Consider the following 25,423-nt stretch of genomic DNA (forward strand, 5'->3'; position numbering starts at 1 on the left):
TGGTAGCCCTTGCGATTCAGGTATCGTCCTCCACTATGATGCGGGGTGTAGATGGGGATGCGAGTCCCATCCAGAGCCCTGAAGCAGTTGGGGAAGCCCAGGGTGGCAAAGGCCACGATGGCGGCATCTGGGTCCCCCAGCCTCACGAGCCTGTGCAGGAGCATGGCGTTGATGGCACGCACAACCTGCAGAGAAAGCACATGGGACAGCACCAATGAGGGGTGAGCAGGGTGTGCGTGGCCCTGCCCTGCCCTCCTCTGCCCGGGCACCCCTCCCCTGCCTGGGCACCCCTCCCCTGCCCTCCCCCTCCCTGGCCTCCCCTCCCCTCCCCCCGTGGGATCTCTTACCTCCATGAGGACAGCCCCGACGGTGGCCTTGCCGACACCAAACTGCTGCCCCACGGATCGGTAGCTGTCGGGAGTGGCCAGCTTCCAGACAGCAATGCCGACCCATTTCTGCACTGTGAGGGCACGCCGCATGGCCGTGTCCTGGTGCCTGGAGTGCGGGGGTGAGCCACTGGCACAGCTCCATAAACGTCTGCCGGCTCATCCTGAAGTTCCTGAGCCAGCGGTCGTCGTCCCACTCCCCAAGCACCAGCCGGTGCTGGTGGGGTAGCTCCACAGCCGCCGGCGTGTGAGGCGGGGGGGGGGGGGGGGGGGGGTGCTGCAGGGTTAGGGGTTGAGCCCTGCTGCCCTGGGGGCAGCTCCTCCTCCGGTGTAGCAAGGAGGTGCTCAGCTGCCTCCCGCATGGCATGGAGCAAGGCAAGCCCTGCTCCTGCCGGGAGGGCTGGGTGGACCTCTGGCTGCTGCTGGGGGTCCATGACTGTGGCGCCCGGGGTCTGTGTGCCTATGGCTCCTCAGACCGCGTGCTGTGCAGGCGGAGTGTGTCTGGGAGGGGCCCTTTAAGGGAGCAGCTAGCTGTTGCCCCGGAAGCGCTAGTCCGCCCTGTGACCCTGTCTGCACCTGTGCCTGGCATCCCTATTTCGATGTGTGCTACTTTGGCGTGTAGACGTTCCCTCGCTGCACCTATTTCGATGTTGGGCTGCGCAACGTCAAAGTTGAACATCCACGTTGCCAGCCCTGGAGGATGTGTAGACGTTATTCATTGCAATAGCCTATTTCGATGTAGCGTGCACGTGTAGACGTAGCCACAGTGTCCTATTCACCACTTGTGGCAAGTGGCAAATGTACTCACACCCCAGTCTAAAAAGTTGTTTGGAACACAGTTATAGCATTTATACAGAAATCAGGAGAAGGAGGCAGGTAGTCTATTCTTCATGATCTGTTCTTACAGTACTAAAGAGAAATGCAAATATAGGATCAGAGGGGTAGCCGTGTTAGTCTGGATCTGCAAAAGCAACGAGGGGGTCCTGTGGCACCTTATAGGCCAAACAGAAATGTATGAGCGTAAGTTTTCGTGGGGAAAGACCCACTTCGTCAGATGCAGGTAGTGGAAACTTGCAGAGGCAGGTATACACAGGCAGGCCAGAGCAAGTTTATCTCCAGCCTTGCTCTGGCCTGCCTGTGTATACCTGCCTCTGCAAGTTTCCACTACCTGCATCTGACGAAGTGGGTCTTTCCCCACGAAAACTTACGCTCATACATTTCTGTTTGGCCTATAAGGTGCCACAGGACCCCCTTGTTGCTTTTGCAAATATAGGAGTGCCCTGAACAAGACAAACTGTGTTGTTTACATGTTCTAACACAACCAGTACAATCCAAAGTGTGGCCCTTCAGTCCCTGCTTCTCATTCCTTTGAGTGAAGAGAGTACCTAGAGCCTTACTTGTTAACAGCAACTCTCCAGCCCACAGAAAAAAGCCCTCAACAAGTAACAGACAGCTAAAGCTTCCATCATTGGTAGCATAATGGTTTGTTCTGACTTTACCACTTCAGCTGCACTTGAATTCAGACCAGAGAAAAGCCACAAGTGGTAGGAAGAAACAAGCATACATCCGAAGCCCAGAAGTGTGGTTTTCCCCATGGCATTTAAAATTGAAACCACCTTGTTTTTTGTGAAGGCAGAAATTCTAACATGAAAAGCTTCCTGAGCTCTGTTTTCTGCATTGTGCCTACTGATTCAAAGATTAAACCACTCTAGAAGGGCATCTAGCACTTAGCACTAAGCATATTAAGGGCTTCCTCTAGCCAAATATTAAAGCCCCACTTGTCAAGAGAAAGAGAGGGAGCTGTGCTAGTCTGTATACTACCAAAACAAAAAAGCAGTCAAGCAGCACTTTAAAGACTAACAAAATAATTTATTAGGTGAGCTTTCATGGGACAGACCCACTTCTTCAGACCATAGCCATACCACAACAGAACTTAATGTAACCATCTCTAAACAAAAACAAACAAACAAACTGCAGCTACTTGTTTCACCATATGCATTCCCTTTCCACCCTTTTACAGCAGTCCCCAAAATGGGCAAACCAAAACCTAACCAACCCAAGACAAAGCAAAGTCTGAGAACAGAACTACTTTCTCACACCCAGTTGTACTAAAACACACTTTCTAGAGTAGGGTATGGTTATCTTTGCACAACCAAACACCATGAGCGGAAGGTCAATTTGTGCTTCTTCAGCATTAACCTATTACAGAAAAAAATATTGTAGACGCACGGTAAGATGGTGGGGATGAGAGAGAGATTTAAAAGCTACAAATTCTAGTCTAAGACCATTCTGAATGTGAGTCTGTATTTACCCTCCCAATTTCCCACTGTACAGAGGATAATTGTTTCTTAAATTCCTCTTCTGATCCTCCTCCCCCCCCCCGCCTTAAACAGGCATCATGAATCAATTTATGGCAATTATTTAGGTCATGGAAGTGCTTGTGCTCTCAAGAAACACATTCAGGAACAAAATGTTAAAAAGTTTGTGTATACATTTTTGGCGCTCTTGGAGTAAAGTAGAGACTAAATAACTATATCCAAGGTCAGAATTTGACCAAACAGAACAGAATTCCTCTCCCCTGAAGCATCAGAGGAAGTCTTTGTTTTTATGCTTCTGCTGATACTATTGCAAATTATGTCAGCCTGTTGCAAATTACTTAGCCTTCTAGGCCTGCCATTTTCAGGGCTCTCGGAAACATTTTAGTCTGTAGTGCAGTAATCCCTCACCTACCTTGAATTTTGCATAAATTGGAGAGGGTCTGGAGAATGGGCTGGGGCTGTAGAAGGCTCCAGGTGTGTGGGGGGGAGGGGGGCTTTAGCCTGTCTGCCCACCCACAGGGGCGGGCGAGCCTTCCCCCTACCTTCCCAGAGAGGTGCCTCTCGTTAATGCAAGTTTTGCGCACTGTGAAGCTTTGTAAAACAAGGTTTTACTGCACAGCAAAATGAAACCTGCTCAGTCCAAAGACCATACAGATGGTCATCTTTTACTGTAGCTCAGATTCTGAGGAGAGCAGAAATAAGAGCTTCAGATATGACAAACTCTGAAATGCATTGCTAGCTTAAGCTGGGCAAGTAAAGTGACGTGTGCCTGGCATACGTAATTTTGCTTGGGAATCTATTTGAGAGAGAGAGAAGTAGGAGGATAGCTGGGTGTCAATTGGAAATAAATACACTACAGCCAAGATTCTGCATAAAAATCTGATTCCATTCTATGGAAACCTACAAAATCCTTTCTTCCTTAAGAACTACTGAAGGACATTTGAGCCCCCCACCTATACATGAGAGCGCAAAATGGTGTCTACATCAAATGCTTAGCTTCAATTTTGTTTGACAGTCAGGAAAATATGCTTAAGCAGCACTAGTGACGCTATATGACAGAGTAGCTCCTACAAACCTGCAATACCGCTGCCCTTATGGTATGGTTTTCTTGAGTATTTCCCAGATAAAGCCTGTCCAGGAAAAACTGTGCTAGAACCCCCAAGAGCTGTCAACTGTACAAGGACCAGGCTGTTAGTAGAGACATCAGCTTCAGGAAAATACAACTTCCTAAAGTGGTGTGAGGAATATAGAGTTAGTACTTCAGGAGAGACAGGGAGAAATATTTAACATCACATAGTTGCCCAGGCAGAGCTGTGTCCCAGTTTGATTCCACAAGCACCTAAATAAGGTCTTGCTATACATAAAGCTCAATATTGGCACTCCTCCCTCCTCAAAACTGGAAAGTTACACAAGCTAGCCACTACTTGGTGGGTACATAGTTACATTATGGGTCAAACCAAAGGGGGCAGCACAGGAGGGGAAGAGACCACAGTGCACAAGAATCCATTACATGGACATAACAGAAGTAGCTCAGAAATAACACCGCAAATGGAAGGTTTTCCTTGCAACTGAAAGTACTATCTGCTACAGAAATTCTTTAAAGGTAGTGGGTTGCACAGGCCAACAGACAAGGATCAAGGGGTGCGGGAGGAGAAACTATTTCCTCTTGTATGGACTTGGCAAGTACTTTTCTGGGTAAGAATTTCATATTGGCGGGGGGGGGGGGGGGGGGAATTCAGATCAATAGCAAGATCAGCACTCTGCTTCTCCCCACATCCAACAGTGGAAGCTCCTTCACCCTCAGGAGAGGAGTCTGGCAGGCCATGCAGAAGCCGAAGCAAAACAAAGCAGGATGAATAAAAAGCAGCAGAGCCAGATCAAGTGGCCAACCTTGTTATTTACACCCCAGTAGAATGCTCCCAGCATTCTGTACATAAAAGCTCACAAAGCAGTGCAAGAGCTGCATTCTAAAATGCTCCCAATGTGTGCACATCAGTCCACCCTGGTGGTGGAGCATATGTCCGTTCAGTAACTATGTAAAGCAAGAGGACTGGACACATTTTAGATTCACAGAATTGGGTTTACCCCTCAGTATCATAGTGCTTAATATGCTCCCGACTTCCACCACAAGAGCCTATGTTTAAAACGCCATTTTACTTTTCAGGGGAAAAAGCTCAAAAACATCAGTTCACAGTTTCACTGGGAAGCCTGTTAAAATATTATGCCTGCAATAAACAACAACTATTGCTTATGCTATTCTAATTGCTCTTCTGCCAACTAAGAATTCTCTCTCAAGTGGTCTTACCTGGATAAAAAGTGATCACTTTAACCCTTTAAAATTGTGAGATACTAAATGAAACATTTGGGTAAGAAATGTTGACCAAATGGACTCAATTAGAATTTGCCACATGTGCACTAAAATCCTCCAGACCTAGGTCAGCATTAAGAGTGCTCTGCAGAGAATTCTCAGTTTTAGAAATTGGAGAAAGCCTCCCATAAATGTTTATTCCTCAGATTTCTGAATTAGTGATGATCCAAAAAGCAAGCAGCCTCATTACAATAGTGGACCGGTCAGACGGAAGCATGCAATTTGAAACAAGTCTTCACCCATGGTCCTGCAGGCTTTTTGTAACTAGATTCCCTTGTTTCTAAGTGATATTCAAGCCTGATGTAAGTTAGGAATTTAAGTCAGCTAAGTATGACGTATGCAGATTTTTTTTTTTTTTTTTAAAAAAGCAAATCAGTCCACACTACAAGGTCCACTCCACCAATTTTAAGGGCTCCCAAAATCAGTTTTGCTACTCTGGCTTTTCACAAAGAGTAATGCCAAATGCAGTTCTGAACTCTGGCCACCACTTTCAGCTCTGCTATCCTCATGTGTGCGCAGCAAAATGACCTGGAGAAAGTATGAATTTCATTTCGTGTTTGGCCAGAACGGCAAGCAGAGCAGGCAACACCCCTCAGCAGTGCATCTGGCCATGTCTTCCCAAGGTCACAGACGAGTTCCAGCATGGACCATGCAGGAGACCCATGACCTTATTGCTGGGGAGTTGGGGGGGTGGGGAGGAGAAGAAAAAGAAGCTGTGCCAGCAGAACTACAAAGCAGCAAAAGAAACACAGACATCTGTTCTAAGATCTCATAGGGCATGGTGGAAAAAAGGGTACCCCAGCCATGCCCACCAGTGCGTCATGAAAATAAAAGGAGCTCCAGCAGGTGTACCAGAAGACATTCTGTGTCATTGCCACAAATATACCACTTCTATGAGAAGCTGCATGGGAGAAGAATGCCCAGCCACTGTCCCAAACAGTCTGTGGCAACTCCAAAAAGATTCCTCAGGCAGCCTCTGGCAATTGCAAGAAAGACATGGTGAAAGAAGAACAGGAGGGGGAGAATGGTGAGCAGAGCAGCTGATCTCATGAACAGCCAAGAACATTTTAAAGTTTAGATCTCACCCTTTTGTCCCAGGACATTTCTGCAAAGTTCCATGAAAGTGGCCTTATGCATGCCGTTTTGTAGCCACTACCATCATCACCCCACACCTGCCAAACAATGCAGTCCCACCAGTCTGAGATTGTCTCAGGAGTCCCTAGGACTGGAGCTCCACTGTGTACAAAGCATCAAGAGCAGCCAGCTCTCCACATTCCTCCTTTCCAGTGTCTCACATTCGTGTATGTCCATAGCCTCAGAATTTTAATCACTCTGAAGGCTGCTTAGGCTCTGCACATGACATAGCGCAATGTGCTCACAATACTTGCCACAACAGTTTGAAGGTGAATGGGGTCCAGGTTAGTCTGGCAATGGCATCTACAAGGGTACCCAGTGAAAAAAAAAAACCAACAAAAAAAAACAACCACAAATTAAAAAACCCCACATTTTGCCATTGCTTTCCAAAGGGAGGTGGAGAAGATGTCTGCCTTCCATAGTGCACTACCACATACCAAGAACCACCCAGACATTGGGAGCTTAATCCACAATGCAAGGGGGCAGTAGGAATTGCAAGATAGGTACCCACACTGCATTGCTGACAAAAAGTCAAAGCTGCCCACCCTAATGGGGGATGCATTCCATTGATTTCATGTGCCAGTGTGGACATGCACAAAAGTTAGGTGCTAAAAAATACAGACATCTTAAATTCAACCTACACTCCTAGTGTATGCATACCCTCAGTTAAAATCAGGAGCAAAACTTAAGTTTTGGTGTCATCATGTGTGCTCTTTGGCTGCATCTACACAGAGCCATAATACTGGCAGCCTGATGCAAAGCAGGGCTTTCCAAAATGCGAGTGATTGCTCATTTGCATATTCACACAACAGCACCCTGCCAACAGAGGCTGCTGCCAGCAGAACACAGCAGCACAGACATGGTTCTGCCAGCAAAAAGCCCCTTTTTTGGAAGCCTTTATCCCCAATTACTGCATAAGGGGCTGCTGACAAAGGGTGTTTTTGCCAGCAGAGCTATGTCTACACTGCGTTTTCCGCTTGCAGCAGCCTCTGCCAGCAGGGTGCTAGTGTAAATATGCAAATGAGCACCCTCACACCCACACCCCCCCACATCAAGCTGCGGACACTATGGCTCAGTGTAGAGGCAGCCTGTGTGTCTCTGTCCAAGTGAAATAGAAAGCATAGGACTAAAACAACCAAGGTGACTAGCATAATAGAACCAAAGTGTCTTGTTTCCAGTTTCAGAGGAATGTCAGTCTAACAACTTAAGTTTTGTAAAAACATTTCTAATTCCAGGGTACCGCCAGTCTTCAAAACAGATTTTTGATATCTGAGGCACAAGAGACCTGATACCCCTACACACCTCTGCAGTGGTTATCACTTTGATATTGTCCATTCTGGTAATCATAGAATAGTAGGACTGGAAGGGACCTTGAGAGGCCATCGAGTCCAGCCCCCTGCCCTCATGGCAGGACCAAGCACTTTCTAGACCATCCCTGAAAGCCATCTAACCTCTTCTTAAATATCTCCAGTGATGGAGATTCTAGCACCTCCCTTGGCAATTTGTTCCAGTGTTTGATCACCCTGACAGTTAGGAACTCTTTCCTAATCTCCAACCTGAACCTCCCCTGCTGCATTTAAGTCCCTTGCCTCTTGTTCTATCCTCAGAGGCAAGGAAGAACAAGCTCCCTCCCTCTGCCTTATGACACCCTTTTAGATACCTGAAAACTGCTATCACGTCCCCCCTCAATCTTCTCTTTTCCAAACTAAACAAGCCCAATTCTTTCAGCCTTTCTTCATAGGTCATGTTCTCTAGACTTTTGATCACTCGTTCTCCTCTGGACGCTCTCCAATTTCTCCACATCCTTCCTGAACTGCGGTGCCCAGAACTGGACACAATACTCCAGCTGAGGCCTAACCAGCGCAGAGTAGAGCGGGAGAATGACTTCTTGTGTCTTGTTCACAACACACCTGTTAATGCATCCTAGATTCATGCTTGTTTTTTTTGTTTTTTTTTTTGCGTGCAACAGCACCACACTGTTGACTCATATTTAGCTTGTGGTCCACTAAAACCCCTAGATCCCTTTCTGCTGTACTCATTCCTAGGCAGTCCTTTCCCATTCTGTATGTGTGACACTGATTGTTCCTTCCTAAGTGGAGCACTTTGCATTTGTCCTTATTAAACTTCATCCGGTTTACCTCAGCCCATTTCTCCAGTTTGTCCAGATCCTTTTGAATTATGACCCTATCCTCCAAAGAAGTTGCAACCCCTCCCAGCTTGGTATCATCTGCAAACTTAATAAGTGTACTTTCTATGTCAATATTTAAATCGTTAATGAAGATATTGAACAGAACCGGTCCTAAAACAGACCCCTGCGGAACCCCACTAGTTATACTTTTCCAGCAGGATTGAAAACCATTAACTACTCTCTGGGTACGGTTATCCAGCCAGTTGTTCACCCACCTTATAGTAGCCCCATCTAAGCCGTATTTGCGTAGTTTATTGATAAGTATATTATGTGAGACCGTGTCAAATGCTTTACTGAAGTCTAGGTATATCACATCCACCACTTCTCCCTTATCCACAAGGCTCGTTATTCTATCAAAGAAAGCTATTAGATTGGTTTGACATGATCTGTTTTTAAACAAAACCACGCTGGCTGTTCCCTATCACCTTCCAAATGCTTGCAGATGATTTCTTTAATTACCTGCTCCATTACCTTTCCTGGCACAGAAGTTAAGCTGACTGGCCTGTAGTTTCCCTGGTTATTCTTGTTCCCCTTTTTATAAATGGGTACTATATTTGCCCCTTTTCCAGTCTTCTGGAATCTCTCCCATCTCCCACGATTTTCTTACGTCTCTTACAGATCCCTTGCTAATCAATATACCATAAGCATAAAAAGGCTGCCAGTGACAAGTTAGAGGGCAGTCAGAAGAGTTCAGTTGTTTTGCATTTGCATCCTATATAGGGAAAAGAATCAAGTAGCTACTGTAATCTGATGAAAAGTTTAAAAATTGAGAACGTACTACAAAGCAGCCAGTCACTCTTCTCCCTCAGCATAAACACTTTTTTTTTTTTTTTTTTTTTTTTTTTTTTTAAATAAGTCAGTTAGGATAAGACATTTCATACTAAATTGGGAACAACAAGAAGTCCTGTGGCACCTTAGATTAACAGATATTTTGGAGTGTAAGCTTTCGTGGGCAAAGACCTGCTTTGTCAGATCTGATGAAGCGGGTCTGCCCATGAAAGCTTACGCTACAAAGTATCTGTTAAAGTACCACAGGACTTCTTGCTGTTCTTGAAGACACAGACTAACACAGCTCTCGCTCTCTTGAAATTGGTTACTCTGGCTGTGAGGAACCTTCCTAAAGAAGGCAGCTGCTAAAGTTAGATCCATAACTGTCAGTAGCCAATTTGGCACGACTTTACTCAAAATAGGAAAACAAAGGTTAGAAAGGCCATATTTGACTTTATGTTTAAGTATTTGCTGATTGCACAACCAATGAAAGATACATCTGAAGGTATTCCCCTTCCCCTCCCTCCCCCCGCTACAATTCAGCATCAGGAGGTCAGTCACCAACCACCAGAGTCTCTTCCTTAATTGTCATTGTGTAGCGAAATTAACTTTGAGTACAAGTTATTTAAAAAAAAAAAATTGCATGCATATCCCCTGGTCAGACTTTCAATGGTTTACTATACAGAGAGCATTCTGAGCACCAACACACATGCTGCACTGTTCAATTTGAAACATTTATCTGCATGTTCTCTATGAAGGAGCAAAGAGCTCAAGTATTTTCCAATGGTCTTCAAGTTATCATTGTAGTTCTCACCCTTAATAAGCATGGTGCTGAAACGACAATGCAGGAGGAGATGAAAAGGAAAGAGATGGCAAATAGCAGATACGCTCCCCATCATATCCCAGTCTGACATGCCATAAAACTGTCACTCAAAACCGCCAGTGGAATGCCAAAACCTTTAACAGAGCTGAATACAAATGGCTTCTGAAGACAGTTATAAAACACATACCAGCCTTTGAATACAGAGCAGTGGAAGCAGCTACATACTGTGAAAAGGGCTCTCCAGAATGCTGACTCTGCTACTTTTATTCATTCAATACCCTTCCCCCATCCAACTTTAACAATTTCAGTCCAGCTTGAGGCTCCCAGAGAACATGCAGAAATTGAGAACAGACTTCTAAAGCACAGCTTGAGTTTCATGAATTCTATTACCCACAACTTTCTCAGCATTTCCTGGAGGGAGTACTAGAGGGGAGGGAAGACCAGAGGCCAATCATATTCCACCCTTCCTCTCAGTGTGCCTGCCTGCAAAAGCCATATACAGCCAAACTCTCTTGCCAGAGAACCTTTTCACACACCCACAAGAATGTCTGTCAGTCTTTAAAAGATGAAGGATTCAGAACAGGGTGGGCGTGGGGGGGGATGGCAGTTTGCTAATACCTTCCGAGCTGCAAGTCAGTCAGTTGAATGGGAAACACAGAGGGAAGGCCAGCAGTTCCAATCTGCACTACTTCCACTGACCTGAGGTCCGTAAAAAGAATCGGGGATTTCCAAACACCACCACTTTATTATTAGCTCAGCCCAGATGTAAATACTGTATACCATTAAGATCAACAATCACCAAGCCACTTGCTTACCAGGTCACCTCAGCCTAAGAGATCATATCAAAAATGGCCACATACCAACCCACCAAGGAAGTAGGTATGAGCAGAAGCCATCAACATGTTGGCCAGAGGGCACACATCCAAACAAATGGGAGATACGGGAACAGTCACTAAAAAGGGAGAGAAGAGCTCAAAGTAGCAGTGGTGTTCACATGTCCACATGCATGCACAAAGCTGCTTTATATTTTCTACCAGATGGTATACTTAAGTCATAAACCTATGCCCCATTATTAGATTCACTTTAGTTTGTAGATTAATGCTTTTTTTTTTTTTAAAAGTAATCTTCTAAACAGACAACAGGGAATTAATTTGTTTAGGTGATAAACTGTAGCCCAAGTCAATTTTGGATTGTTTGATACCTTACAGTACAGTTTTGGCACATGCACTTTTACCTTTAGTGCTTATCTCACACATGCTGAGATACACACACCTGCCTGAACAAGCATCACACTGTACACCTTGGCCAGGATATGCTCCAGTTAAACTCAGAGAAAGCACTTCATGAGTTAGGAGAAGCTGAAGTTTTAAAAGCACAACTTTTATAATTTGAACTCCAAACTTGAAAGGAAGGTTTGCTGGTTAGAGATTCAGTATGCATGAACAGAAGCATTTTGGAGCCCAAAAAGAGCACTTCCTGTACACAGCAGGGACAAACATTTCAGTCCTTCCCATAAGGATACAGTACAAAACATCCAGGCTGCACTTCTAGAAGAAGAGAAGCCTTGTGAGATTAAATTAAATGTACACTCCTAAGCATGATTCAGTCATCCAGCGAAAAAAAAAAAAGTTTAATCTTCAACCCTAGTCTTCCTACTTCAGAGGACCTTCACCTTCTCCAATAAGCTTGCAGCATATTGGTAACTGGTACAATAGGGGGTAACCTATACTGCACTTACTTGGGATGACATCAGTAACTGCTACTCAGATTACGGAGCTGAAGTTGACAGATGCTGTTGGGTTATGTGAATTTACGAAATAAGTACTGGACACCTACAACAGGAGTCAATGTTCAGTTTATTGAAAGGGCACTTGCCTTACATAACCCTTAAAGCCTCTTAATTGTTTTGAAATTATGAAAATGAAGTTTCTTTAAAAGGAAATCAAGCCAGCAGCTCTGACTTGTTGCAGCTGATGAATACAGATAACTGCTATTTGCATTCAAAAGTCTCAGCCCATGATCAGGCAGAGAGAGCCTACTGGAATGCATACACAATATCAATCTGGTTTCCTATACCCATATTCAAAATGCTTGTTTAAAAAGTAGAAACTGGTGCAAAAAAATGTTAATTGGGCTTCCTAACTTTCACATTTAAACACTGAACTAACTAACTTTTTTTGGCAGCAAAAGTATCCTTGAAGAATTAAGCACACAGTAGCAGAGGTTTTCCTTCTGGGGGAGCTCAGCTAGGTCACCAGATTCCATCTACTGAAACCTACAAGTTTTTAGAATATACCACAGACTGTGAAAAAGGAAGTGTTGCAAGGAGTTTGAAGATGATACACGAGTTAACATCCACATTCCATAAAACATCTGCTCTGTTCTAAGAAGTTGGAAGTGCACTGTTAGGAACCACACAAAACTAGCCTCTGCCCTGTGTGATCAGCAAAAAACCTCTCTATAGGTGGAGATACAAGAATCCTTGATCACATGATCAGGAATACCCTCCTCCCCCATTAGGTAATACAACTAAGTAGTGCACTAGTAGTTCTGCTGCTAAATGACTGGAAGAAGTGTTAATATACAAATGAAGACATGTCAGACAATGGGAACCTCTTCTTCAACATGCATTATAGCAGCTATGGGCAATCCAGGTTAGTGAGGAGGCTGCATACACAGCCCTCCATTTAAAGTGGGCAACAAGACTGAAATCTAGCATGTGCTTTGATCATGACACCAATAGGATTAAATACATTGCACTTGAGTCTCCTTTATCATGGCTTTTCAACACGAAGCGATTAATAATTTGGGGCAAATTAATTTACTGCCAGAAGCTAAGCAAGTAAGCACGGCTCCCACAGTTCTGCATATGTCTCACACATGCCATTGATTTAAATATATCACATCTCATTTTGCTAGGGACTGTGCAAGCCTTCCCTCTGGGCCCCAGCCCCACTCCACCTCTTTCCTGGCTTCCTCCACCGGCACTTCTGGAGTGCACAGGACTGGATGATTTTATGCCACCACCACTCTGCCCCCTCCCTCCTCAAGTTTAAACACCAAAAATTAGCTGATTCACTACACTGCGTAAGTGCTCCACGGAAGAGCAAGGAGTAGGTAAACATGGAATATATTGTGTACATGACTTGCGGGGGGAACTGGCGAGGAGGGGTGTGCACACACAGGCTGGGCATCGAAACTCAATGGGCCACATGTGGTCCATGGGCTGCCCACTACTGGGTTACACAAACTCTAGCTGCAAGTACCTGGACCCCAAGGAGCTAATGCACATAACTTTGTATCACTAGTATCTAGGGACAAGGTTCTGCTCGAGGTTGCTACTGTGTGACAAAAGAGAGCCTAAAAAGCCTTATGGAGTTAAAGAAATTCTATACAATTTGTTTCTAAGGCAAGCTGTCCTGTAGCATCTTAAAGACTAACATATCCTTTAGTCTTTAAGGTGGCACAGGACTGCTTGATTTGTTTTGCAAAGATGGATTAAATACTGCTACCCTCCTCCCCTGCCCAAGGCTATATAATTTGAATTAAATACTCGCTCAGTAAAGGTTTAATACCTTTGGGGTACACAGTATTAATACACATTATTATGCCAAAATAACACACACATATGTACCTTCCCCAGTAGGGAGGTATATACACTAATATCCCTCCTTAATTATAAATCAGCAGCTGGTCAGGACTTCTGACCACGGAGAGTCACGGTTTTTCTGCTGGGATTGACAAGGACTGGGTATAGTGAGGTCCCATTAGATCGAGCGCTTGCTCTGAGCTCAGCTGTTATTTTCAAGGCAGCACCCTTAGAAGAGGTGGTTGAAGGACTGCTCCTGCTAGAATCCATGTGAGGGTGAACTCAGGTAAGGTCATTAGAAAGCATTTTGCTTCTATTAGTAAGGATTCTGTCTGTAATGCTTATCTTAAAAGTAAAGTAGGTGTGTGCACGAAGTGTGGGGAATCTTGTAACTATAGGAATTGCACCTGTAGGTCACCTTTGAACAGGTAAACAGGCACAGGCCTACTTCCAGAAGAGAGAAGCCTGACTGTGGGGGTCTCTGTTGGGCCACTGAAGGGGAGCTACAGCTGCAGTAGCCCTGACAGGTCCCCCATCTATCAGATTCTCTTCTAGTCCCATGGCAAGTGCTAGTACCTAGTGTTCTTTAATGTGGAAGCTGTAAACCAAGAGTCACCACCCCAAGATTTTGCACGGAAACAGTAATAGCAGTAAAGTTGTCCTCTGATTAGACCATGGGTGTCCAACCTTTTGGCTTGCCTGGGCCACACTGAGTGAAGAGGAATTGTCTTGGGCCACATATAAAATATAGTTAATGTATATAAATCACATAATAATGTTAAAAGTTTACGATCTTGTGGGGCCACGTTACTAGCTGTCCAGGGCTGCGTGCGGCCTGCAGGCTGGACACACCTGGATTAGACCAAACACTGCATGAGGGAAAGCGGACTTAACGGGAAGCCAAAAATGTTATTCAAACTGCTAATACGCCACACTCAGCACTAAACAACTGGATTTAATTAGCTTGCCCCATCTTCCAAAAAGGAGGGCTTCAGAAAGATGGGGGAAGGCGAGACAAGATTCCACACTTCTCATGTTTTCAGATTAGTTAAGAATCCCAAATCCAAGCTCAAGTGTTCGGATACCCAAGAAGCCAAAACCTGCACAAACCCTGGCATACTGCGCCATGCTCCTCCCCATCCCAGATCGCTTTTACTAGAAAGCCCAAGGTACAAGTCTGGTGACTGTGACTTCTATTTAACACTAGCAGACCAACAGGAAAGAATATCACAGGAAAGAGGCAGAAAACTAGCAGATATCAAGAGCTCATTCTTATGCCTTCTGTGCTTGCGATTAACTTACACTCCTCAGCCATGATGAAAATGGACAACCTCAAATCTGAAGAGCTCCAACAGGCTGAGTGCAAAAGCCATCTTCCTTTCCCACTAGCCAGAGCCATTCATACTTTGATGCACTCCAGAACTGAAGTGACACACAACACATTACCGCAAGCTCCACTACACCACATGCCTGCAGATATAACAGGTGGCACAAGACAGTAATTCAGGATCTTACCTTTTGATCACAGGCAGTCACAGCTTCCTTTCTGTTATCAAGAGCCTAGGCAGACACTAGACAAATCACTATATTTACAACGTACAAAAGGAAATCTATGCCCCCAAGCTTTGGTAGGCAGGCATAAGGAAGCTAGAAACTCATCCTTGTGCACAGTTCCTTAATACACAATCCACAGCTCTGAAATAATTAGGACAAAGCCACCTAGATTCCCACCCTTAATCTCCAGTGTCATGTCTAATGGGATACAGTCTTCCACGTGACAATTTCTTCACTCAGCATGGGAAAGTCCATTACCCTCTCCCCTCAAAGGGTCTGCTTGAAACTGAGCTGTTTATTGGCTCCAAATTAAAACAAGGACTTTGCATGAGACAGGAGGACAGAAAATGCCCATCCAAAGAAAATCTGCTTTCCCTGAGACTTAGGAGTAGAATTAATTCCCTTTGCCCCCTCCTCTGCCCCCAGCCCCCATCTTCCAGGCATGAAAAGTCAGTTTCTGCAGCTAGATTGCAGGGTCCCCTGACAACTTAAACTTTGTTTAAGAGCTGCCCTTAATATAAAACACTAGAGTCTTCAGTTTTTGCCTTGCGAAAGAGGGCTAGAGGTAAGCACCATCTCTAAACACTGGAATTATTTCTATCCATCCACATACAGATTATTAGAAGACTAAACATTTATAGCAAACAGCAATGTCTCCCAGGAGTGCCACATTCTCCACCCCCACCCCCAAAAAAAAAATCACCACATGCACCAACAGGCATGATTCTTTCTAGATGTACCAAGTTAAGGGATAGGTGTACCTATTCAATTCATCAGGCCAAGAAAATTAAGGTAATTTCAGGAACTCACTGCATTTTTGAAGCATGTAGTTAAGACAAACAAGAATACCCTGTAACACTTGAGAGCAGTCTGCTTCAGGAATACACTATAGGCCCATGGCTACTAGCCACATTTGGAAATTCAGCTGGTTGAGTGTGACTAGTTGGCTTGAACAATAAATATATATTTTCAGAATAAGCACCAATATCAAAATGCCATGGTTGGTCATCAGCTAATTACACTTCTAACTTCCATTTTTATTCCAGCTAGAATTCAGCATGATACTTTCTAATAGACATATGCTCTGTAAAGATTTCCCAGAAGTCAGAGCTAGAACAGTACTGAAAAAACAATGTGCATTCTCCTGAAGGAAGTTACCATCAATCTTGCCTTCTGCCTTGATTAGATGGGCAAGGGTTAGACCTTCCTCTAGCCAAGCACCCATATGCATCATTTTAAACAGATAACACATGCTTTTTCAACAACTGTTGTTTTGATTAGCTCACCCTGAAGCTAAGTTTATTTCTAGCAATGATTCCCAGGGGACTATCTGAAAATGCAAAAGTGCAGCCTGGATCAAAGAGCAAGCAAACCTGCCAACAGAAAGCTGGCAAGAGTTCACCTTCTCCTGTTTAAGTACCAGATGTTACTTCACAGCTAAGTACACAGCCCACAAAACCCCCAACTCACATGGTTTCCCAAAGAGATTTTATAAAGTGTTTTCATTGGGGAGTATGTTACATTGCCACACCACACCCCTCTAAGAGCAAAGATTCAAGATCAGCCTACAATATCCACCCTGATAGCCATAATGAGTAGATATGTCTATGTCTAGATTAGAGGGTTTTGTCGACAAAACCTGCAGAGCATCCAGATTGCAAAGCACATTCTGTCAACAGAACGCAGTGCTTTTGTCAGACTTACCCTGCCTGCCATGAGGAAGGATGCCGCTGTCAACAAAACGCCAGTCTGGACCTTCCAGGGGGCCTTGTGTTGACAGAAAAAGCCTCCAGGGCACCATTCAAGTGCCCTAGCAGACACCATGACCAGAGCAATCAGCACTCTGGTCCCTGCTTCCAGACATTCTTAAAGCTGCAGGAGCCTAGGAAGCCCCATGGCAGGAAGCTGAGCAACACACTGCTTCCCACATGCCCTCACAGCAAGCCATGACGGCAGAGGCCTCCAGAGACACACACCACCACCCCCCCACCCTTGAGGGACCAGCCTAATGGGTCCCAGGACCGTTCCTGGAGTGGAGGCAAGCTCCAGGCTCTTTTGAGCCCGTGGAGGGAGGAGACGATGACTCAGGACCCCAAGGCCAAGCAACAGAATGTGCCAATTTACATTAGGATAGCCACCGCCTTGGCCAAAATGTACCACATACCCCCACATCCCATGAAGCAGGTCCAGGCCAAGGTAAAAGGAGCTGAGGGAGGGCTACATCTGGGCCCGGGATGCAGCCCAACACTCCAGCACAGGACCTGCCACCTGCCCCTATTACTGGGAGCTACATGCATCCTGGGGTGGGGGGGGGGGGACACATTCCCACTCCCCCCACCACAGTGGAAGCCCCTGCAGGAGGAGGCAGCAGCAGCTGCCCAGCCCCAACCAGCCACAAGGCCCCCACTGGAGATACCCTAGGGAGAAGCTCTCCCTCAGAGCCTTGTGGATCTGCACCCAGCCCTGCTGGGCCAGGCAGATAGTAGCTATGCCCAGCTGCTCATAAGCATGCCCCTCCTGGCAAACATCCACCCATCGACCCAGGAGGAAAGCCTCCCCTTTCTCCTCCACAATGTTTTGCAGGGCACAACATGCAGCCACAATTTGGTGGATGTTGTGCTTCCTGACATCCAGGCAGGCGAGCAGGCATACGAAGCATGCCTTGAGGATGCCAAAGGCACACATGACCTGCATCCTGGCCTGGTTGAGGAGGGCACTGAACAGTTCCTGGCTGGGGTCCAGCTGACCAGGGAGGGATTTCATCAGCCAGGGCAAGGTGGGGTAGGTCACAGTCCCCACAATGCAGAGTGGCATCTGAATGTCCCTGACCACCAGCTAATGCGTAGGTAGGGGGGAAGAAAGTGCCCGCCTCCAGGACAGGCTGGAGTTGTGGAACACATGGGTATCGTATGCCTGGCCTGCCCACCCAACATAAAACGTCTGAACTGTCTAAGGTGGTTGACCAGGGCCTGCAGCACCATCAAGAAGTAGCCCTTGCAGTTTATGTACTTGGCCACACTATGCTCCGGGGCTCATATCAGGGTGTGGGTCCCATTGATGGGCCTGATGCCGTTTGGGAACCCCAGGGCAGTGAATCTGGCCACAATTTCAATGTCTGTAGGAAAGGATGACCCTCCACAGCAGGATTGTGTTGATGGGCGTCAATCTGCAAAGAGAGGCCATGAACCGCATGTCAGGGACTGAAGGAGGAAGTCCCAGGGCCCCTCCCATCCTCTGCCTCCTGAGCTCTCCAGGAATACCCCTATGAAGCAACCCTGCCAGCAGCAGAGCTCTGCGAGAGTGGGATGGCACACTCCCCTGGGGAATAGGGCTTCCTTCTCACCCTAACCCAGCTTCCCGAGGGTCCCCCTTTGGCAGAACATACACTCCCATGCAAGGTCGGCAGCCTGAGAGCGTTACCTCCACAAGGAGAGTCCCAACATGGTTGTCCACTGAGCAGTAGCTGTTGGGGGTGGTAAACTTCCAGAGGGTGACTGAGGCCTGCTTTGACACAGGGATGGTGGGCTGCAGCTCCATGGCCTGTCTCCAGAGGGTGGGGGTAAGCCAGGCACAGAGCTCCAGGAAGGTTGCTTTCCGCATTTGGACATTCTGGAGCCACTGCCCCATGACCAGCCAGTCCCACCAGTTGGAACTGGAGTGGTACCTCCAGAAGTGGGGGATGGGTGCAGAGGGGTGGGTACAGGTTTGAACATCCTGAAGCCAGGGTGAGGTCCTCCCCGAGGAAGGGAAGAACAGCTGTCAGGAAGTTCAGCAGCTACTGCAGCATATCTATGTGGGGCCACCGAATGCCCAGAGGCAGCTCTGCCAGCATGGCTCCCTGGAACCATCTGTGTTGCTCACAAAGACACAAAGCCCCATGCCAGCTGTGCTGTCCTTCTAGGAGGTAGACACAGCTGCAGCAAAGGCCAGAAATGGGTATCTAGGGGCACCCCTTTAAAGGTGCATCTTGCTGGGGTTTCCTGAAGGAACTGAGTGACCTGCGAGCCTGTCCAACATGATTATAGGTTACTGTTTTGCCAAGAGATCTGCCTTGAAGCCTGGACATGATCTATCAAACGAAGTTTTGTCACAAGGTATCTTCCAACAAATCCCTGTAGTTTAGACATAGCCTATGGGAAACCTGTGGGGAAGACACCACCAATGAGACCTAAATGCAACTTTAGTTTTATAGGAAAACACAATGGGAGTCCCATCACTGAGCCTATAGCATCAGAGGGGGAAAAAAAAAGTTAAATGGTACCTCAAGCTAAACAGGCCATATAGCCTTGAAAGAAAACTTCAAGATTAAACACACACACACTGTTACATGTAGGGCAAGGACCTTATAGAGCCAGCAAGTACCGGATGAAATGTCTTGCTGAACTCCCCCCTCCCCCAAATCTATGAAAAAAAAAATGTCCTAAAAGTAGTATCTGCAAATCAAAGCACAGCATCAGTGGGATTTACCGTAACACCAAATTAACCCTTCATTTCCAGACTCATGGTAGAGCAAGCTGATTGTTAGCCTGACTTGCAGAGAGTTACAAGATGGCAATACAACAGAAGAGCACTGGTAGCACTAAAGGTGTACCTAAGGGAATAGCTGGGTAACATCACTGTAGGGATCACACCTAAAAGATAGCATAGAAATAGTGACAGCATTGGGTCAACTCCAACACTTGCAGGGGTGGAAAGAACAGGATAAAACCCACTACCAACAGGTTCATGTCTTGGTGATTAAGTCATGTTCAGAGCCAGTGTAGGTGACATGCCTATCCAGAAGCTCTCTGTCTATTCTAGGCTTCCCTACAATTGCTATGGATTCTAGCCCCTGTTCAGAGAGATCCACCATTGCTGCCAGCTGTGTACGGTAAAAAGCCTACAATGCAGTAGATTGATGCCTTTATCTTGAGCCTCAAGAGCACTTTGTTCTAATCTAGTCACAAATGAAAGGGATCTAGCGTAGAAGAGACTCCACTGGACGTTGAACATCTCTGAATTACTGCAAAATGGCAGTTAGCCACCTGCAAATGCTAAACTGAGGTCAGGACTAAAGTTAACAGGAAGAGGTGTGGGTAGAGCCCGCATAGCCTTTAAAAACAAATACTTAGATTTATAAATTGACAAGTACCTATATTTTAAAGCATTTACCAAAGGTTTAAAGTTCTAGGAAATTACAGAAGGGTCTTACTTTTTTTTTTTTTAAAAATCAGTATTCACTGAGATTCAAAAAAAAAAACAAAAAAAAACTTAAAAGCTTTACAACTTAAAATATACAAAATATCAACATCTCATGTCAAAATATAGAGAGAGTAACAAATCAGAATCTGATAGAAGGATACAGTATTTATCAAGCTGCACTTCTTACTTGGCCTGCTTATAGATTTCAAACAATAGAAATGTCAGTTCCTGTGTGTCTGGTGAAATCCACATTGGCAAACATTAATTTATTAAAAAAAGATACCACCACAATGTCAAGTGCTTACAAGAGTTAAACATAGTTATAGTAAATTACCTTAACAGTTCCTACTGAAGCTTCCCTTTTGATGGTATTAGTATCAAGCAGCAATCATCCCTAAGACATCCCATTAGCAACAGCTCTGGTGTGTTAAAAAAGCATCTTAGGGCTTCAACTCATCCTTCCAGCACTTAAAATATTCCTGAAAGAGGCTTCTGACTAGCTCAACCCTCAGCACCACTGGGCAAATAAATTAAGAGCTTTTGCATTCCTACACAGCTTTAGTCAGGGACAATAGCACAAGCTGCAGAGAAACCTTACTGATCTGGTGGACTGGATCCAAGGGTAATTTGACAGCACTGACATGACCATCTCCTGGAACTTTGTTAAGATATTAAAACCCATACAAACCATGCTGTCAAAAGCAACAAAGGTTTTGTTCCTTTTCCTCTTCATGACTCGCTAAAAAATAATCTTTAATGAGACACTGCAGTGTGACTCAGAGGATACAACTGCTGGTAACTCAAGATCGCTTACCCCTACCTCTTGCATGAATCAGTGGGATGCAAAATAGGTTTAACCGATAAGAGATTCTAGAGAGTGATTTCAGTAGATGAAGCCCTCAACGCAATACACAGAGGCCAGAAATATGAAAACAGAGTCCCACTATCCGAAGAAAAACCTCTCCTCTCATCCTAATCTAGTTAGCAGTTACATAAACCATCTCCTTTCTTGTGTGGAAGGAGGTATAATTTGCTATAATTGATGTGAAGCATTTAAGCGTCACTGTGGGCTTCAGCCAACCAGCCAGGAGGAGAATGCATTCTCTTGGCACCCCCATACACATCATCATCTCTTCTAATTGGTCAGCTGAATATACAGTTACAGAAGGTGGGAGAGCATGAAAAGCCATCACCACAGATTGTTACAGGCCTCTAAAACAACCAGTGTATACCCGCCCATACACACCCCCACCAGCTGAGGCAGACTGTGCACATGTTGTTGCCATATAGATGATACGTTGTGTTCTGAGGACAAAAAGGTGCAGTCTCAGTTACTAGAACACAATGGCCACAGCTGTCTCCAAGCAAACAATCATTAAGTAGTCCTTTCCCTCAGAGACAGGACAGCAGAAAGTCTTATTACATGCAGAACAGACACAGCAATTATAAGCGCCACGTGTGCACACACAATCCTCCCAAAAGACACAGGAGGGATTCTGATCATCTGTAGTCCGAATGGGTTCACCTTAAAGCCATACAAGTTTTTGCAGGTTTCAACATAAATCAAATAGGCACCATTTAGCGTAATGGATGCTTACTCATTCCATCTGATCTTGTCAATCCACCTGAAATAACACACACACACTACATTTATGAAACAGGAACTATGTTTGATCTATGCCACCATTCTGTGCTACTTTACGTTAATGCCCATACATTTCCTGTAAGGTAAAGCTGAGTGAAGGAGAAACGGCAACTTTCTCCACACACAACACTCCCTCTCACCACAGACTGATCAAGGAACAGGATAGTATTTCCTTAGGAAGTATTTTCATTCCAATTCTATTTTACTCAGAAGCACTGTTGGTAAGTGTCTTATCAGCTCATGACAAGGCTCTAATTCTCAGGAGACTGATAAGAATATTTTCCGTCTCCCTGCTAACTGAAGATAGGGGCACCAAAGGACAGAGTGCACCCAGGAAGTCTCCAGAATTACTGGCAGTTCCAGTTATCTCCATAAGAGTGCAATCAAGGACACCAAGAACTAAAAGCTGCCACATGGCATGCTTACACTTCCAAGGAAGGCTGTTTTCCCTAAGTACTGGGGAAAAACGGGGCAGAGAAGGAAAAACCATCACCATAGCCTCAGAGAAATAATATGGCACATTCTAAGAACCAGTTAAACAACAGTGCCTATATTATAAATGCACAGATAATGGAGCATGTTAAAGTTACTTGTTTTGTGTTTAACAGGGAAAGATATAGGTCAATGTGAACTGTAAAAATGGAGCAAGAGAACATTTAAATCGTACTCAAAATATTGACAAACCAAGCATACAAACCAGGAGGCCTTCAAAACAATTTTGAGAGAAAGGGAGTGATTGCAACGGCACATTGACCACCAGATTAAGGTTTTCTAGTTTTATTGCATGATACTATACTTCGCATGCATAAAAATCCTTGATGTCTCTCTGTACAGTCAGCAACAGAACACTGCTACTAACTGTATGTGTTTGTTGTTGGGGCTGCACGGGGTTGTGCTGTAATAATCAGCACTTAAGTATCTGCAGGGTTAACATTCAAAACACCCAGCTTACACTCAATTTCTGATCTGAGAAGAGTTAAAGAAGCCATACAGCAATGGAAAGAACAAGTCCTTCAGTAGCACATACTCTTTTTGCAACTATGCAAGTCAGAAACAGGATGCTCACTAACCTCAACAGACTGCATGGTTACATTAAGTCTCAATAGAAGTACTGAGAGAAAGACTTTTGTACTACACACACAAACTCAGCACATCTTGCTTGGAAATAATACTTCTATTTTAAACTATTAAAAGCAGACGCACAGCAGATATATATTCAGTGACTGATGGACTGGTATGAAAGAAACACTCAAAAACACTCTTCCCCCATTACACTTATGTCTCATCTTCAGTAGCTCATACTCCTTTCACTACAGGAGGCAATTACCTCAGTCCACAGCAGTGAACCAAAGTGATGGGACAAATACATTACTTTTCTTTAAATCTACATCTATCTGAATTTCCTTGGTTTAATGATAAATCAAGAGGAGTTAAGACCAAGGCTGAAGATCAGAAGACAACGGTGTCTCAGATTCATAGACATGTTTGTGAGCCACTCAGCCACCCCCTTAAAGAAAAAGAGAAACCCAAGAATAGCCTTTGCTCTAGTTAATTCTGCAATCTGAAGCCATTTAACCAAAAATACTGCAAGCTAAAATATTCCTATAGCATCTCTCTTTATAGCAGATATGAGAAGGCTTCTAGCCAGTACTTTTCTGCATTATGGTGTTGCTATGCTGCCCTATATGTCTATTCAGTGAAGCAAAATGGTGTTTTCAAAGCCAAAGAGCGGGGCACAACGAGGCAGTAGAATCACTGCAGCTCCATTCCAAGATGGCAGCAGAGAACACAGATGTTTGAACACACACATCCACTCCATCATCTTTCTAATTAGACAACAAGTCACACAAGTACAGGTTAAGGAATACAAAGGAGACAAGTGTTCTGCCAGAGCCTCCTGAAACACTAAGTCTTATGTGGACACCAAAGCCATGTTTTCTACCAAGCATTTCAGAAGGAGCCACTAAACATTTCTCTGAGTACCAGGAAAGGCAGGGTGCTGAGTTAGCTGAACCAGGGCTCCAGTCCTATGTAGGATGGGATCTTTCATACAAAGTGGCAGCCCAGCGATAAGCTAAACCAAGCACTAAGCATTCAGCCACAGTAGAGGCGGCGGCACTTGTGCCTCACCTGGGCTGCTCAACCTGCAGGTGGGTGAACTCCTCTGGGCTTTAAGAGTATCTCCCCGGTTGGATAACTGGGCATGTCACCCTTTCCCAGAGAAAAAGAGGGCTTCAGCTGCTCCCAACGGCACTCAGGGCTGGAGCTCATTGTTCATGGGACTAGATAGTTCCTGCCTCTCTCCTGTTGAAGTGAGGACAGGAAACCGAAGAGCTGGATGACTGATCCTGGGTAAACAGGGCAACCTGTCTCCAGCTGATCTATCCCATGGGGGGGGGGGGGGGGCAGGATACCCTCCCCAGGCCAGCCTGCCCCAGGCTGGATTTACCCCATGAGGGGAGGGCAAGACTGGCACCCCCCCCCACACACACACACCCCTGACCCCTAGGGGAATCTCCCCCTGGAGGTGGGGTGCACAAGACCACCCTCAGGGGAAAAGTGGGGCAGGGGCGTCAATCTCCCCCAAAGTGAGGGGGCGGGGGTGTCTCAGGAGAAACTAACGAGACGCGCCCCCCCCCACCTGTCCCCTGCGAGGAATCTCCGCCCTGAGGCGGGGGGGGGGGGGGGAGAAGAGGCCACCCCTCCCCCTCCTGCCCCGAGGGCCATCTCCCCCCGATTGGCGGGCGGAGATGTCAATCTCCCCCAGAGTGGGGGCGGGCCCGGGGGAGGGGGGTGTCTGAGGAGAAACTGACGAGACGCCCCCGGCACACACCGCGCCTCACCTGCTGGTACTCGGCGTCCTCCGGGCGGAAGTCGGCGCTGGCGGCCTCCCAGCGCAGGCTGAAGTGCGGCAGGCGGTGCAGGAGACTCACCCACCAGGGCGGCGAGTAGCTCACCCCCGCCATGCCCGGCCCTGCCAGCGCTGCCTCCGAGACCCCAGCCGCGGCCCCCGCCTCACCCGCCGCCTGCCGCTGCCATGGGGTGGGGGAAGGGAAGCGCCGCCGGCCCCGCTCTCTCGCGCGCGCTGGCGCCCCCGAATCAGGCGCTCGGGCGCCCGCTGCTGCCGGGCGGTGCCCTCCTCCCCCGCATGGCGGTGCCCGCTCGGCCCAGGTGAGGCAGCTCCCTCGCCGGCGGGCTCCGAGTTGCCAGCCCAGCCGCTCGCTCTTTGTTCGCCGAGACTCCCCCGCCTCCCCGGCTGGCCCCGCCCCTCGCTGTCCATTGGTGCCGCCCGCCGCAGGCCCCGCCCCCGAGCGCCCTCCCTGAGACGAGTGTGCGGGGTCTCAGCCCGGGGCTGGGGATCTTCGGGCAGGCCTGCGTCACGATCAAAACATTGGGTCGTTCGACCACCGCGTTCACCACCCTGTCAGTGCACCATCACTCCTGCCGTGGCACTGGCACCACGCTAGTG

General features: G+C 46.4%; 1 protein-coding gene across 1 annotated transcript in view; it reads right to left on the bottom strand.

Annotated features, from left to right (window-relative positions):
* TTYH3 (tweety family member 3) overlaps positions 1-25,184 on the bottom strand; it is a 93,414-nt gene extending 68,230 nt beyond the window's left edge. The window contains exon 1 of the mRNA XM_075010617.1: positions 24,798-25,184. Within this exon, the coding sequence (XP_074866718.1) occupies positions 24,798-24,920 (123 nt within the window). The 5' untranslated portion in view covers positions 24,921-25,184. The remainder of the gene's footprint in view (positions 1-24,797) is intronic.
* Between the last annotated feature and the right edge of the window lie 239 nt (positions 25,185-25,423).

The sequence above is a fragment of the Carettochelys insculpta genome, chromosome 16, assembly GCF_033958435.1.
Source record: "Carettochelys insculpta isolate YL-2023 chromosome 16, ASM3395843v1, whole genome shotgun sequence".
NCBI lineage: Eukaryota > Metazoa > Chordata > Testudines > Carettochelyidae > Carettochelys > Carettochelys insculpta.